This window comes from Pongo pygmaeus, chromosome 9, assembly GCF_028885625.2.
Source record: "Pongo pygmaeus isolate AG05252 chromosome 9, NHGRI_mPonPyg2-v2.0_pri, whole genome shotgun sequence".
NCBI lineage: Eukaryota > Metazoa > Chordata > Mammalia > Primates > Hominidae > Pongo > Pongo pygmaeus.
In genome coordinates, this window is record NC_072382.2 from 58,515,470 (window position 1) to 58,532,566 (window position 17,097).

General features: G+C 48.3%; 1 protein-coding gene across 1 annotated transcript in view; it reads right to left on the reverse strand.

Moving 5' to 3' along the window:
• OTOG (otogelin) overlaps nucleotides 1–17,097 on the reverse strand; it is a 100,839-nt gene that overhangs the window by 58,644 nt on the left and 25,098 nt on the right. The window contains exons 17-23 of the mRNA XM_054438737.2: nucleotides 16,353–16,477; nucleotides 15,257–15,469; nucleotides 13,644–13,836; nucleotides 11,926–12,000; nucleotides 11,644–11,687; nucleotides 10,040–10,193; nucleotides 1,989–2,096 (exon numbers count right to left, since the gene is read on the reverse strand). Coding sequence (XP_054294712.1) covers nucleotides 1,989–2,096; nucleotides 10,040–10,193; nucleotides 11,644–11,687; nucleotides 11,926–12,000; nucleotides 13,644–13,836; nucleotides 15,257–15,469; nucleotides 16,353–16,477 — 912 coding nt within the window. The remainder of the gene's footprint in view (nucleotides 1–1,988; nucleotides 2,097–10,039; nucleotides 10,194–11,643; nucleotides 11,688–11,925; nucleotides 12,001–13,643; nucleotides 13,837–15,256; nucleotides 15,470–16,352; nucleotides 16,478–17,097) is intronic.

The window sequence follows — 17,097 nt, forward strand, 5'->3', positions numbered from 1 at the left end:
AGGGACAGGATCAGTCACGCACTGACTGCACGCGGCTTCCTAAGCCTGTTTATCCATCCTGTCAGTCACCCACGTACACGACCTACGACTCATCCATAAATGCAAAACTGCTGGAAATACTCCCACTGTGGCTGACCATGTTGCCGACCACGGCGACACGGAATGCAGAGCTGGGAAGGGATGGGCAGCCAGCTCCATCCTGGTAAAGAGATCCCAGCAAATGCTCGAGTCACACCAGCACAACACATCTCCAGCACCCACCTCCCCGTGGGAGAGCAGCTGGAATCTGGGCCACAGTGGCAGGTCCTTCGAGGGCAAATGTTGAGGTTTGTCCCTGTATTAGGAGGTAGAATTTTTACAACTGAGTTAAAAAGTAAAAACTTGCCCATCTATCTCCCAGTTTTCTATGAAGAGAAGACATTCACCCTATGGCCAGTCAGCCTCTCCTATGAAGGCAGACGCCTCCTCGTGTCAGGGTTCCAAATCCTAAATAATCCCAGCTCTTCGGCCTTGGCTCCAGACTCCTTACCACCTCTGCCTTGGATCTGATTTCTGAGCACAATGCACTCACAGGAGAGGATTCAATGTAACTCAGCTACCCCCTGCCTGAGGGTGAGGGTGCTGCTACAGGGGCTGGAGTCCAGGGAAGTGATGGAAGTGAATCCATCTCAGGGCCTGAGCACCCCTGGGCAAATCCAGGCCAGCCATCCCCAGTCTCTCACCTCATGTGCCTGGCATCCCTGGTCAGCTCTGGCTCACCACAGTCACAAAATCTCAAGAAAAAAAATGAGCACACAGCCTGTGCAGAGGTCTGTGTCTTAACATTATACCTAGGGACTTCTGGGGTCAGACAGCCAGGGCTCTGACCCTACAAGTACACTCTGATGTATCTGGAGAAACCGGCCTTGGAGCAGATGGGCTTGACCGTGACCCTGCTTCTAACACAGAAAGAAACACTATGGCCTTCCTCTAGGCCAGAGAAACAGGGTGGTTTCAGTCCCAGCATGGGACAGGCACTGGGGGCCATGCTCCAGCTAGCCAGATGGGTCTCTGAGATAGAACCTCTCTGAGCTTCTCTGCTGGGCCCTGAAGTTCCAGTGCCAGGGGCTTCCTGCTTACCTCAGGCCACCCCTAGCTGGTTCTCCAAATTGGGACAGTGACTGGGTTTGCTCTCCAGCATCAGGGCACATTCATCATTTCTCACCCCGTCCCCCAGCATTCTCTCTATCAGAAAGCTCAGTCTACCCACTGCCTACCCACGTCTGCATGGCCCAGAACAGGCCCTGCAGAACTAACCCCAAGTCTGTTTCCATAGAATCCAATCCAGGTGCACACACTCCCACATATGCACACTTACATTACTAAACAAATACCCTCACACGTACTTTCATACACAAGAATGTACCTATTCACAGGCAAACACAATGCACATTTACACAGATATTTACACTCACATGTGAATACAAATATGTATAGCCATTGTACACATACATCCACACACTTTGCACATACATGTGCACACATTTTAAATGGATCCATATGCACAAAAATATATATAAACACACCTATCCACATAAACAAATTTCTAATTGTATATATTCACTGACATATTGAGATTTGTGAATGCCTGCCTTTTTATATACATCCATGTACATGCATGTTCACATATGCACATGTGCATTTTGGATTTGCACTCACACTCATATGTTCATATAAATATGCAAACAAATTGTCATGGTTACAAATATGCATGTATACATATTCATACACATGACTGAACAAACATATTCATGTAAAAACAAAAATATTCCTTTGTATGCATATACTCCTATGTGTACACAAACCCCTATACCACACACAACACACAAACACACAATATGAATGCAAACACAATGAAACAGGAATGCTAGACTATACTCTTGATTATGCACCCACATCTATGCCCCCTCCCAGCAAAAAAGCAAAGCCTGCTTGGGACCCTCACTTACCAGGTATGGCAAGGAGACATCACCTGGTCCCCAGGGAAATACTCCTTCCCCTTCCAAGTGCAGGGGCACTCCTCTGGCAGGAAACATACATCCCCGTGTCTGAGCAGACTGTAGAGACACAGCAAGCAGGCGGTCAGGAGAGCACCCTTCCCATAGCTGCCATCTGTGGAGGACCCTGCCTCAACCTGGATGCTCGGAGGTGGCTCCCAGCATTTACCCTAGAAGAGACTGACTGTGTATTCACTCCCCATCCTGCTGCTGCTCAGTGAGGTTCAGAGGGATCTTGGTAACTGGAAAAACCAGTAACAGACTAGGCCCAGCCTGATTATCTGTCATCCATCAAGAAGCAAGGCTTATCTCTACCAGCCACAGCCCTACTGACCAGGTGGATGCCAGTTATTCCTCAGGCACTAGTTGTATACTAATGAACAGGCTATGGATATGGGCGATGACCCTCCTACCCAGGTTGTTCATGGAGCTCTCAGACCACAGGCCCCAAAGCAGCAGCGCTGCCGTCTTCTAGTCTGGTTTCCATGAAATCTGACCACTCCCAGGCCGGAGCCAAGGATGTCTCAGGGCATTTATTAAAGATCTCAGGCCGTAGCATCATGCTAGATCAGACATCAACAGGATACAGCCTGGGGCAGGGCTAAGAACACAAACTTTGGCAATAAATAATGTTTTGTTCAAATCCAGGATCTACCTGAAACAAGTTACTTAACCTTCCTATTTTATTTTTCAAAAGAATACAAGCACATGGGTTAAAGAGGTAAAAAGAAAGGGTGCTACAGGCATTATACTCAAAGGAGTCCCTTGTTAGTTGCTCCTGTATCCAGATTTTCTGCCTGGAAGCACTTTCTGGACTATAGTACAGGATGATGGAACCCAAGCACAGCACGCTGCATCACTGAGGAGAGCAGACAGAAAATGGGGTTGAGGGCTTCTGAAGTGGCCAGAATATCCAGGTCAGGATGTGAAATAGAAGGGATTAAAGTCAAAGTTCTAAATTACAAGTACAAGAGCAAACTAAATCCAAAGTAAGTAGTAAGAAAGAAATGAATATAAGAGGAGAAATTAGTGAAATAAAAAACAGAACAATAGAGAAAAATTAGTGAAACCAGATGCTGGTTCTTTGAAAAGACCAATAAAATTGACAAACCCCCGTCTAAACTGAATGATAAAAAGGGGGACAGGAATACTCAAATTACCAATATCTGGAACAAAGAGGAGATATTGCTGCAGACTCTACTGATAGTAAAAGGAAAATAAGGAAATATTATGTACAATGTTAAGTGAATAAATTTGACAACTTAGATGGAATGGACAAATTTCTTAAAAGACACAAACTATAAATATTCAGCCAAGAAGGAATAGGTTAACTGAATTAGTCCAATATCTTTAAAGAAATTAAATTTGAAGTTAAAACTCTTCCAAGATTAGTAAATTCTACCAGGCACTTAAGGAAGAAATAATACAAGTTTTAAACAAACTCTTCCAAAAATTGAAAAGGAAATCATACTTCCCAACTCATTTTATAAGACCAGCATTAATCTGATACCAAAATCAGACAAAAACATTGCAAGTATGGAAAACCACAGACCATAGAATATTAAATAATACATCAGTCACAACTGGGGTTTATCCCAAGAATGTAAGACTGGTTTAAGATTTTAAAAATCAACCAATGTAATTTGCAACATTTATAAAATAAAGGGAAAATATCATATGATACTCCAATAAATAAAATCAATTGACAGGCTTGGTGCGGTGGCTCATGTTTATAATCCCAGCACTTTGGAAGGCCAAGGTGGGAGAATCACTTGAGGCCATGAGTTCAAGACCATCCTGGCAAACATGGCAAACCCCCTTCTCTACTAAAAATATGAAAATTAGCCAGACGTGATGGCCCGTGCCTGTAAGCCCAGCTACTCTGGAGGTTTAGGCATAAAAGTCAGCTGGACCTGGGAGGTGGAGGTTGCAGTGAGTCAAGATTGAGGCACTGCACTCCAGCCTGGGCGACAGAGTGAGACTCTGTTTAAAAAAAAAAAAAATCAATTGACAATTCAATACCCATTTATTATAAAAAATTTGCAGCATAATAGAAATAAAAAGAAACTTCCCCAATCTGATAAAGATCATTTGCAAAAAAACTACAGCAAATGTTAGAATTAATGGTAAAAGATTAACTGCTTTATCCAAAACAAGACAAAGGCAATGATTTTTACTTCCATCATTTCTATTCAAAAGTATATTGTAAGTCCAATACAGCACAATAAGGCAAGAAACATGTGAGATGTAAAAATTTAAAATAAAGAAGTAAAACTATCTTTATTCACAGATGACATGATCACTTACTGAAATTCTAAAGAATCTACCCAAGAAAAAGCCACTAGAACTCATAAATGAATTTAGGAAGATTGCAGAATACAAGGTCAATGTGTGAAAATCAACTGTATTTCTATATTGTGGCAATTAAAAAATGGAAAATTAATAAAATAACACCATTTATAACACCAACAAAAACAGCAAATACCTATGAAAAATTCAATGAAAAATGTGTAAACCTTTACATGAAAACTATGAAATATTGCTAAGAGAAATTAGTGAAGACCAATAAATAAGAAAATAATACCATATTTGTGGTTTGGAGGACTTACTGGTGTTAAGATGCCGATTCTCCCCAAATTGATCTATAAATTCAACACAGTTTCATTCAAAATCTCAGGGGCTTTTTTTTTTTTTTGGTAGAAATTGATAAGATGATCCTAAATTTACTTGGAAATGCAAAGACCTAGAACAACTTTTTGAAAGAAAAGATAAAAGTTGAAGAACTCTCACTTCCTGATTTCAAGGCTTACTATAAAGCTTCATAAATCAAGAGAGTGGATATTGGCATGAAGACAGACAAATAGATCAATGGAACAGAAAAGAGTTCTGAAATAGACCCACGTGTATACAGTCAATTAATTTTTCACAAAAATGCCAAAGCAATTACATGGGGAGAGGAAAGTCTTTTTTAAAAAAATAGGGCTACAACCACTGGCCGTCCATCAAAAATAAAATAAAATAAAACATACCTTGACTCCATTTTGCAACTTGTGTAAAATATAATAATTTTAAATAGGTCATAGGCTTAAATGTAAAAGCTAAAATTGTAAAGCTGGCCAGTTGCAGTGGCTCCCACCTGTAATCCTCGCATTTTGGGAGGATTTCTTGAGGCCAGGAGTTCGAGATCAGCCTGGGCAACATAGCAAAACCCCCATCTCTACAAAAAATTTAAAAAATTTGTCCTAGCTACTGTAGTCTTAGCTACTCAGGAGGCTGAGGCGGGAGAATCGCTTGAGCTAAGGAGTTCAAGGCTGCTGTGAGCTGTGATGGCACCACTGCACTCCTGCCTGAGCAGCAGAGCAAGACCTTGTCTGTAAAAATAATAACAATAATAATAATAATTAATTATTTAATCCATTACATTTAATTGTAAAGCTCCTAGAAGAAAACATAGGAGAATATCTTTGCAACCTTGAGGACTAACTATAAAGAAAAAAATGATAAATTAGACCTCATCGGAAATGAAGGAGATTTTTAAAAGAAAAAAATTAGACATTATCAAAATTAAAAACTTCTCATCAGAAGTTTTTAGATACTTCAAGGCATGTTAAGTAAATAAATAGGCAAACACACACTGGGAGAAAATATTTGCAATACATATGCCTGACAAAGGACTTGTATCTAAAATACATAAAAAATTCTTACAACTCAATCAAATAAAAAAAGACCAAATTTAAAAATGGGCAAAAGACCAGAACAGACACTTCACAAAGAAAGATACACAAATGGCCAATAAGTATATGAAAAATTACTCATAGTCATTAGGGAAATACAAATCAAAGCCATAATGAGATAGGACCATGTACTTGCTGAAATAACAAAAATGGAAAAGACTGAAAACACCCAGTGTTGGTGAGGATGTGGAACAGTCAGATTCTCATACACTGGACGTGTAAAATTGTCCAATCACTTTGGAAAACAGCTTGACAGTTTCTAATATAAATATGAATCTACCCTAGGACCCAGCAATTCCACCCTGAAATGCTCATCCAAGGGAAATAAATAGCAACCTTAGTCAAAATAGTCCCAAACTGAAAACAACCCAAATGTCCATCAATGCTTGAGCAGATAAATAATTGTTTTCTTTTTGGAATCTTGAAAACTTTATTGCTGAGCTAAAGAATCCAGATCAAAAAGGTCTGTGAGTACGTATGTGTGTGTGTTTGTATATATATGGATCTTTTTATATAAACTTCTAGAACAGGAATAACTATTATATAGTGACAAAAAGCCAGCCAGTGTTTGCCTAGCACTCACAGGGGTAGGATTGACTACAACGGAGTATGAGGGAAACTTTGTTGGTGACAGAAATATTATGTATCTTAATTATGATGATATATACATAGATGTCAAAATTCATCAAACCATACACTAAAAGTAGGTACATTTTATTATATATAACACCTTTGCAGATAAATAATTGTATATTCATACAATGGAATACTACTGGGATAGAAAAAGGAACACACTACTGATAGATGCAACAATATAGGTCAACCTCAAGAGTTAAGGAAGAGAAGCCAGGCCCAAAAGGGTATATAGTGTATGATTCTATTTACATGAAGTTCTAGAACAGGCAGAACCTATCCATGCTGATGTGAAGCACAGCAACGCTGGTGGGGGCGGAACTGGCTGGAAAGGACTGACAAAAGACTTGTATCTAGAATAGATAAACATTATATATTCACATTAGGGAATATATAGGGCGCCAACATTAGGGAATTTTCTGAGTGACAGAAATGTTCCATATCTTCACAGGAGTGTGGGTTACAAGCAGGTATCAATTTGTCAAAGCCTAACACACGGTATGCTTAGGATCCATGTAATTTACTGTATATAAATTATGCATCACTTCCTAAAAGGAAAAAAAGAAAAAAGATTGAGGCATCAAAAGCTGACTGGAGGCTCCTTATTTAAGGAGGACCAACCACTTTGTTGAGAAACTCCCAAAATATCAGTTTCTGTTGTGTTTTTCTATTGGCCCAGCCAATTTTCAAGGGAAGAAATCTCTGTCATCTCTGGGCTGGGAGGCAAATGTCTCCATTTGCTGGGATTCCACTTGCTTTTCACTGAAACTCCCTGTTTCCACGATGCATCTCAACTCTCCTGGTGCCTCCAAGACCAAAGTCTCTGATTTGGTTTCTCTTGAAACTCTCCTTTCTCCTGCTGGATGGGGCCGGAGCAGTGGTGTGACCCCAGCAGGAGCAATAGGGGATCTGGAGGCTGAACTCCTCCTTGCACAGACTTGCAACCCAACCTCCTGTCTCCCTCCCCCCACACCCCCTTCTATTTATTCCTCTTGGATGAACACTTCAGGGTGAACTGCTGGGTGCTCAGGTAGATTCATGTTTATATAAGAAACTGCCAAACTATTTTCCAAAATGCATGTACTATTTGTTTCTCCTTGGCCTTCCCCTCTGCAAGGCCAGTTTCTACACATCCACCCACGTTCCTTCTTCAAAAACTACTGACCTTCCACTCTTCTCTCTTTGTCCCTGGGGATTTATACCTTTTTACCCCATTATCATTTCACTGTGGTTGTGGGAGGAAGCAGGAAAGAAAAAAAGCACGTGATTAATTTACTACGTTTTACCTGAAGCCACTTAGCCCTTCTAAGCCTCTGTTTTTATGCTTAAAACAGGAATAATGACACCTTCCTCCCAAGTTCGTTATGAGAATCTTATAGGCCTGGGCACACTGCCTATCACCTAGTAGAAACACAATAAATATTGGTCTCTTGCCCCTCTCTCTCCCATAATTGCATCAGACACCAGTGAAGGGCTGGCTCACTGCCTTCCTCCTTCAGCCCTAAGCCTTGTCTCCAGCCACTTCTTGAGGGGTCTTCTCTGTTGCCCACCATCCATTACTCCCTCCTTGCTCTTAGCAGACCTGTCTGCATCTCTGAGCACCTGCTGTGTGCCCATCATGGGGAAGAGCATGCAAGGACTCAAGGCTTTGGCCTCCATCCTCAAGGTGCCTTCAATTTGCAAAGTACCCTCTCTTTACCTTGTAGGGGACCTTCTCACTCCAGGGACCCCTCAGGGAGGCTATTTGCAAATGCATGGGATCCATATGAGAAGAAACAATGCTATCTGCTCACATAGAGTGTTTACTCTGTGCCATTTTACAAATGAACGAGCTGAGGTTCAGGGTAATTAATTAACTCAGTCAGGAAGTGGAAGAGCCAGGGTTCAAGCCTGACTCCAGAGTCTGTGCTCTTTGTGCCTCACTGCCCAGTGGCCCCAGGGCCCTTGGCTCAGACCCCAGATTCAAAGAAATATGGAGGCACACAGCCAGCCACAGACTGTTCTTTGGAGATTCTTAGATACATCATGGAGAAGGGCATGGTGGCCAGACAGTCGGAACTCTCATATACAGAGGTGATCATGGGTCCCAAGGGTCCTGGGCAGGGGTTGTTAAGGATGGTTGGGCATCTTTGGGAGCCCTGTCCCAGCAAGAGGATGTTCCAGGATGGTAGGAAATGCCTGCCCTTCCCTTACAAATTGAGACGGTACCAATTTCACTTTGACAAGCCCCTGAGGCATGTGTGTAAGTTCCTTAGAGGGCCTTTGATACAGCACGCAATGGGTCATTGGCCAAACTGAGCCCAGAGCCCAGTCTCCCGGTCTCCAGTCCAGCGCCCCTTCCACTGTGTCTCTGTGGCCTTGCTACTACTCTTGGCAGTGAGTGACCCTCGGTTCCTGACACCAGACACCCTGGCTTTTCCTGACCTCAGCCTGAGAGGCAGGCTGTGCACACAGGATGGTGTCACAAGAGGCCTTCAGTGACAAAGATACTCCTCAAATGCCACTCCAGGGCCCAAGTGGCAGCAGGTGGTCAGGCCTAGGGTTGCTTGCAGGTTCTCTTTCAGACACTTGCCTGGAAGGGGCAGGCTTACAACCCACATTATGATATCTATATAGGTGACCATCACGGACCTCACGTGCTCTGGGCCAGCGGCTGGGCTTGGAGTAAGGAGACTTGGGTTTGAGTCCTGGCTCTTTGGGCACCACTTCCCTCCACCCTTCCCCTGGCCTCAGTTTCTTCATCTGCAAAATGGGAATCACGGTCCTCCCCTCCTGTCTACCATGGATGCTCTGAGACTGAAGGAGGTAATAACATGAAAGTGCCTTAGAAGCAGTAAAGCTCCAACTGACTGTCCCCTCCCCTTCCTACCCTAGAAGCCCTGAGCCCCATGTCATTTTCCTTGGCTTTCAAGCCTGGGCCACGACTCCCAGGTGACCACTAATCTCTGCATAGGCTGAAGGGTACAGCCGGCTGTTGTCAAGCCATGGGATGAGGTGCCAGCTGTCTTCTCAGCCCAGACCTGGGAATGAGAATGGGCAGAGCTGGGTGTCAGGCCCTGGGCCACGTCGGTGTACAGAGCCCACACAAGGCATGCTCACAAAGCCTGACTCATGCAGCTCTCACAGCTTTAATGGCAGGGTTTTGGGGACCTGGGAATGAGACAGTTTTCTCTGGGTGGGGTCTTCTTTTTTTAATATTCTGGGGGCACCAGCCCTCCTCCTGAGGTCTCTGATCAGAACAGTGCAGAGGAAGAGGTTGAGAGCTGAACCTGAGTTTCCTCTCCAGTGGTCTCCAACCCACTGACGTGCCCAGCGTGCCAGACACCCCACTCAGTGCTTCCACTGAGTGAGCTCACTGATTCCTCGCAGTAGCGTGTTAAGGTGGTAGGCCTGATGATGGTTCCATTTCACAGATGAGCGGCCAGGGCTCTCCCTCCTCCAGCCCACACTCGAGGCTGGATCCCCGCCTCTCCTCTTTCCCAGACTCCTCTCTGGCCATTATGGCTGTGGCTGGCCAGCCTGGGCCAGTGCCTTCCTACAAAGCCATGTGATGTTTTCCCTGCCCCCACTCCACCCTGTGGCCCTTGGTTCTGCCAGCCTTCAGAGTCGCGGGCCCACGACACCATGGGTACTTACCCCTGGGGACAGGCACAGCCCGAGAGGCAGGGGCCACGGGCTGACACGCTCAGGTTCAGCAGTTGCTGCTCACACGTCCTCTCCCTGCTCAGCTCCAGGTCCGTGTGCAGGTCGCTGCAATTCACGAAGACCTGGCCTGCTGGGCAGGCAGCAGCTGGAAGAGAAGAAGATGGGAGCGGAGGCCCTGGGGCCTCAGTATGGGCTCCTGGGCTACAGGGGCAGCAGCTGGAGGATGGAGGGAGAGACGGGCTCGGAAGTCTCCTCCCGCCCTGGCCGCTCCTGGGTATTGCTTGGTTTCCCAGATACGCCTCACAGAGGGAGGGGTAGGTGTGTGCTGTCTGTCACACAATAAGACCACAGCCACCAGGACCCATCGCTGCACATCCTCCATACCAGGCTGCTCCAGGCGCTTCCCCTGCATCATCATATTGAATCCTACAACAACTCTAGAAAGTATTATTGTCCCCCATTTTTCCAAATAATGGAGTGATGCCACTTCTCCTCCTCCCCAAAGTCATCATAAAGTGAGAAGTGCCCCAGAGGGACCAGGAGAGGGGCTGGAAAGAGGATGACCAATCAGTGTGGCAGGGGGGCCAGAGGACTCTGAACGACAAGGAGAGTCACGGTCCTGTTACCACTATTTCTGTGACATGAATGCACCCTCTCTCCCTGAGCCTTCCGTAAGGTCTGCCCCGCACATTCATGCTGTGTGAGTGAACTTTTTTAGGAAAAGTAATAAAACGGAGCTGAGTTCCATGCCCAGGCTGGGATGAACCAGAGAGAAAGGCATAGGCACAGGAGGTGAGATAAAAGTCCCAAAGAGCCAGAAATCCAAAGCCAGAAGTGACCAAAGGAAAAGCACTTCCAGGATTATACACAAAACATGCGGAGGATGCAGGAATCTAGGTTATATGCCAAAGAGGAAATGAAGGCCCAGAGAAGTAAAGTGGGTTGCCCAGGGCTGCACAGCTAGAGAGTGCCGGGGAAGATTTGAACCCAGGCTGGATGATTCTGGAGGCCCTGCTCCTAACCACCTACTGTATGATTATTCTCCAATCCCTTCCTCCACCCCAGGAAGCCCTCCCTGAATGCTCTAGCCCCCAGGCCACCTCACAGCCTCTCAAAGGTTGACCCCCCCCATCACTGTTCCACCCCATCCCTATCTCTGTTGCCTAGGAGGGTCTCAAAAGCCCAGGCTGTCCTGTCCACCTCTGTGACCCCACACCCAGCATCGTCCTGGGCAGAGTCTGCCTTAGTAGATGCATGACAGCTCAGACAGAAAACATCAGGACCCAAAGGAAGTCAAGAAACTGCCCAGATACCCAACGTGGTTGCCTCGGATCATTGCCCCGAAGGAAGACAAAGTCTCAGCCTCTCCTCTGCAGGCAGCAGAGACAGCCACTAGGGTGGGGCTGAGGCTGGGACAGGGCTTCAGGTGCCACCCTCCAAGCTGGAGTCTTTGCCAAGAGGGCAAGGAATACGGAAGGCCCAGTGTAGGGCAAAACCTGGAGTGGGCTCGCCACAGCCTGATCAGTGCTCCACTCCCCACTCTCCTTTACCACGTGGAGCCCCCAGAAGGGCCTCACCCCTCCAGCCACCCTTACCTGGGGCTCTGCTATCACAGCTCATGACTCCATCTTTGCAGTGGCTGCAGAGAGAGACGGGCCCTGGGATTAGCCGACCCAGTCACTGCAGGACCCAGACACCCCATGTCACTGCACTCGGGTCACTGCAGAGTTCAGAAAGACATCCTCACTCACTTCCCCCTCCCTGCACAGAGCAGGGCTGGGTGTCCCTTCACGGAAAGTGCCACTCAGCTGCACTGTCTTCAGTCAGCAGCCTCCCTTTAAAGAGAGAACAAGAAGGCTGCTACCTACGGAGCTCACCAGTGGCCCAGGGATAGGATGTCACTGTCTCCGGGGGGATAGTCCACTCCCTGGAAGTGGCAGGAGCACTGGTTCCTATAAAAAAATGGGAGCGAAGAAAGGTGAGCAGGCTCAGGAGCTGGGGCAGAGACTGCCAAGGACAGGGACCCCACCCTCAGCCAACCAGGTGCATAAGGACCCAGGGAAAAGTAATGGTATCTACAGTGACATGTGACACATCTCCAGCGAGGGGAAAAGCCAGCCTGGCACCAGGGATAGAGGTCACGGCTGGGTCCCAGATTCAGAGCCATGCACCAAGCTTAGACAAGGAGTCACTGGTCTCCATACACTCCTGCAGCCAGCCTCATTTGGACCGAGAAAGGGAGGGGCAGTAAGAACAGGAGCACAGCTCCTGGGCCCACGCCATGTCGAGAACGGGGCAGATATTCAGCTGGTGCTGCATCCTGGCACAGGTGTCCTGGTCACTCACGCCCAGCATCTATTCCAGTTGCTCAGTGCCTGTGCTGCACTGGTTGTTAAGTACATTGACCTCTGGCCAGGGACACCCAGCCAGGCCCTCTGCATACATTATCTCATTGATTCTTCACAGGGATTCTGTAAGGTAGGGATTCTTATGCTGTCTTTCTTCTTTTGTGCAGGTCATCTAAGGGCAAAGTCTACGTTTCCTCCTCACACAGCTCCCACAGAACCTGCCGATTATAGGCACGTGCAGGTCTTGGAGCAGGGCAGTGAGTTACGGACAGGACGCCGAAACTCTTCCAGCTCCAGTGCTGCTCAACAACCACCTCCCTCTCCCTACGTAAGCCACACAGACCCCCTTCATTGGCAACACTCAATATCAAGGGGTGAGAGCCGCCAGGCACACATCTGGATCTCAAGGGAGGATTCTGTAGTTTGGGAAGGCCTATGAGTGATGCCTATTTACCCTAAAGGGGCCTCTCTCTAGCCCTGCCACCATTTGAAGACCACCAATCAAATGTATATCATTTTACAGATGGAGAAACAGAGGCCTGGAGGGGACCAAGGACCTTGCCAGTCGCCCCAGGATCACGTGGGGTCGCTGCCTCCCACTATCCTCCTCCTGCTCTGCCCTCCAGCTACACTGAGAACAAGCTGGGCCTTGGGCCACTCCCTCTTCCTGGAGCCCCCTTCCTCACTCCCTCAGGTCTCTACTCAGACCTCACCTCAGCAGAAAGGCTTTACTTCCAGGCCCACCTCAAGTAACACACCAGGAACAGGACTCCCTGCTCTCACTCTGCCTTACTTGGCTCAACAGCTCCTGTTGCCACCTGTCCATTAAGTGTCTGTTCATTTATGTGTCTGTCTTGCAACCCTAGAATGTGAGCTCCATGAGGGCTGAACTCTGCTGTGTTCACTGCTGAATTCCCAAGCCCTAGAAATGTCTGGAACATACCAGAAAGTCAATAAATTCTGTGGAAGGAGAGGGGAATGAGGAGAGAGAGGGCCCTTGGGCTCTGTGGGGTTGTTGTGTCTTGTGAGGAAGCTGCTAGAATGGCCCAAAGGCCAAGGCTGAGGAGAGATCTGGGAGGGAGGCCCCAAGGAGAGAGCCCACCCACCTTACCCACCAAGGTCTGGCCTGCAACTGTGAGGGGAAGCAGGTATACGAGAGGCCCAGCCAGGTTCCCCAGTTTCAGATGCCCTGGAGACCCCTGGCCTCACCTTCCCACCCAACTCAGAGATCAAGCTGGCCCACTCACCGGGGGACACAGAGGTCAGCCTGGGTGTCCAGATAGGTGTCCAGTGGGCAGGTACAGCCCTCCACACACTCGTCCCTGCTCAGGTCATCACCACCATCAACCCCACAGGCCTCAGGGCTGGCCAGGTCCTGGCAGGTTTGTCCACACGGGGCCACACAGGGGCTATACTCCTTGGAGGCCTCACAGGACAGTGCTGCAGTGAGAAGGGGGGCATGCTTTGTCTCCCTCATCCCCACAGTTGTGTGGAGTGGGGCTGTCATTCTGATGAGGAGAATGGAGATCCAGAGAAGTTAAGACATTTGTCTGAGGTCACACAGCAGGTCAAGGTCAGAGGCGGAATTTGAACCCAGGTCTGACTCCAGAGTCCCACTGCCTACCAATACACCGGAATGGCAAAGCAGCGGGTGGGTCCTTCTACCAAGCTCAGCCTGAAAAAGCACTGGCAGGTCTTTTCCTCCAAAAGGCATTCCTCTGAGGTAGTGATATTGGGGAAGGGATGGAGATCACCACCCGCTAAGGCCCTGCACCCACCCTGTAACTCACACATAGACACATGCACGAGCCCAGGTGTGTGGACATACACACACACTCCCACCCCCTCACTCCCCTGGCTGTGTCACACACAGGTTTCGGATATCAACTGTGCTGCCTCTAGCAGCCTGTTTTGCTCCCTTTGTCCCAAGACTCAGGACTGCCCTCTCCTTGTGTGGCCACCGTCCCACTAGCCCCAGAGTCTCCTACACTCTGTGGGATCCAGTAGATCCACCGAGACCATCAAGTTCAGCTGTTCTCAACCCAGGCTGCACATCAAAGCCACCTGAGGAGCTTCTGAAAATGCTGATGCCTGGGCCCCACTGCCAGATATGTTGCCTTCGTTGATACTCGATGTGGCCCAGATGTGCGAATCTTTTGAAAGCTCCTATGGTAACTCTAATATGCAGCCAGGGTTAAGAACCAGTGGGTCTGTCCAATCCCTTTTGGGGAAACTTTGGCTCAGAGAGAATCAGGGCCCTGCCCAGGGACACATAGCAAGTCACCTGCAGGGCTGGATTAGAACTCAGGCCTCCTGACTCCCAGTATAGTGCCTTTTTTGTTTATTCAGCAAACATTTGCTAAAAGCTTACTGAGAGTCAGGCCTTGTGCTACAGCTGGGGACACAGAGGTGATGAAGACATGGGAAGAAGCATAGCCCAGGGTCAGGGTAGGGACGGGTAGGGGCTGGCTCATGATATTGAAGTCGTGTGTGTACTCAAACCCCAGGGCAACAGCCAGTGGTCTTTCGAAAGGTGCGACGCAAGGTGGCTCTGACTAGGGTGGCGGAGGTGGTGAGAAGTGGGTGAATTTGGGATTAACAGGACTGACAGGACTTGAGATGGACTGGAAGTAAGCATGAAGAAGCAGTCTTGAGTCCCAGGTCCCAGGTGTTATGCCTGAGTGATGGAGGGGATGGGGGCCATTGGCAGAGGGAGGGCACAGGAGGAGAAGCAGGCTCTGGGTGCAGTCAGGCTGGAGGAGACTGGAGGGCATCCCAGTGGAGAGTTTCAGGGGCAGAAGACACTCAGGTCTGGAGTTCTGGCTCCTCCAGCTCAGCCTCACATGGGTGGGGCACTCACCACAGGCTGGCAGGCGGGCGCGGAAGTCAACAGGGAGCCCATGGCGCCGGCACAGGTGGGCATAGTGGGCCAGCGTGGCGCACAGGCAGGGCTGCCCGCAGCGGCAGGCATCCCTGCGGCACTGCTCAAAGTAGGGCACAGGGCTCAGGAACGCAGAGCAGGGCGCAAACAGCTCCCCCGTGAGCACGCTGCAGGCCTGCACTGAGTAGGAGGCTGGGGAAGGAAGAACAGGAGCCAGGCAGTCAGGGGTCGGTCTACCTGGTGTCCCAGGAACAGCCTCTCTCCCTCCCCATGGCTCAGGGCTGTGTGTGTGTGTGTGTGTGTGCACGCGCAGTATGGATGTAGGCAGCTACTTCAGTGTACAGCTTGGCTAGGAAGGTGTGGGTGTGGTTTAGTACCTCTGGGTGTGAATATGCGGCTTGACAAAAATCCCTGGAGCTTACATTCTGGTCAAAGGAGACAGTCACTAAAAAATTCATATAGAAACTTCAAAGGTGAAGAAGGTAAGAAGCGAGAGAAAGCAAAGAAGCAGCATGGGTGCATGAGGCGAGGCAGGAGGGGCAACTGCAATTTGAATTCAGGCAGTCAGGAAGGCCTCAGTGAGGGAATGAGGTTTGAGCACAAATCTGAAAGAAGTGAGGAACTGAGGCATGTGTGTGTCTGCAGAAACAGCATTCCAGGCAACTGCAAGTGCGAAGGCCTGGAGAGGAGAGCAGTCCTGACTGTGTAGAAAGAACGACAAGGAAGCCAGGGCAGCTGGGGCACAGCAGAGGGCGGTGAGAGTAGGAGGTGAGAAAGGGGGCACGGGCAGAGAGGGTGGGGCCTGGTGGGGCCATGGGCCGACTTCCGCTTTTGCCCTGAGATGGAGAAGCCAGTATAAAGGTGTGTGTGTATATCTGATAGTGGAAGAATATGAGGCTTCCTGCCTGCCTGGCCCTCACTGTCTCTCCTTTCCCCTCCCTGCTGCTCCTCCTTTTCTTATCACTCCTACAAATTTGGCCAGCACTCTCCCGCCTGGAGTTCCCTTTTCATCTCTCTCAAAGCAGTCCTCCCCACCCCACTCAACCATGCCCCTTCTCTTCCCCCGCCAACTCACCGGCTTGCAGGTGCACATCGCAGGGGTCCAGAGGGGAGCCAGGGACCAGCGGGGAGCAAGCAGAAAGAGTTTTCCAGGAATTGCCAAAAAGTTGTGGGGTGCTCTCAGGTACACCCACTGGAGACCTGCAGCCATGTCATAGCCATATTCACACACTTGCCCATGTGGACACAGGGGCACAAATAGCATAGATTCAGGTAACACCTACTTGCTCATACACACACACATAGTCATAATCTACACATCCATATACACACACTCAGAGGAGCACATGTACTCACCCAAATATATAACATGTATACGCACACACTCTCAACACACACACACAGAGCACAAATATATGCCAGACATGCATATGGCCAAGGTGGTCCACACAGCCACATTCAAACACATGGAGTTATGGATGTACACACGCATGTGTGCGGGCGTGCACACACACACACACAACATTTAACAGGCCCCAAAAGGGCTCAAAATGGGCTAGGACCACACACTTGGGGTGGGGAATGAATATGGCTTCATTCCCCACCCCCAGCTCTTCAGGTCAGAAAAAGAAACAGGGACATCATGAAGAGTATCAAACACCATGGGGGTAAGACTTTTTTCCTCCCCCTTTCTCCATGGGCACTTCCTGAAAACTCCTTGGCTTGCCCTTTGGCTCTCTCAGTAGGAAACTGTCATACAAGGGGCAGTGAAGGGAGGAAGGGGGATGAGCATGTTTCCTAGACATCACAAGTCTCCAAGA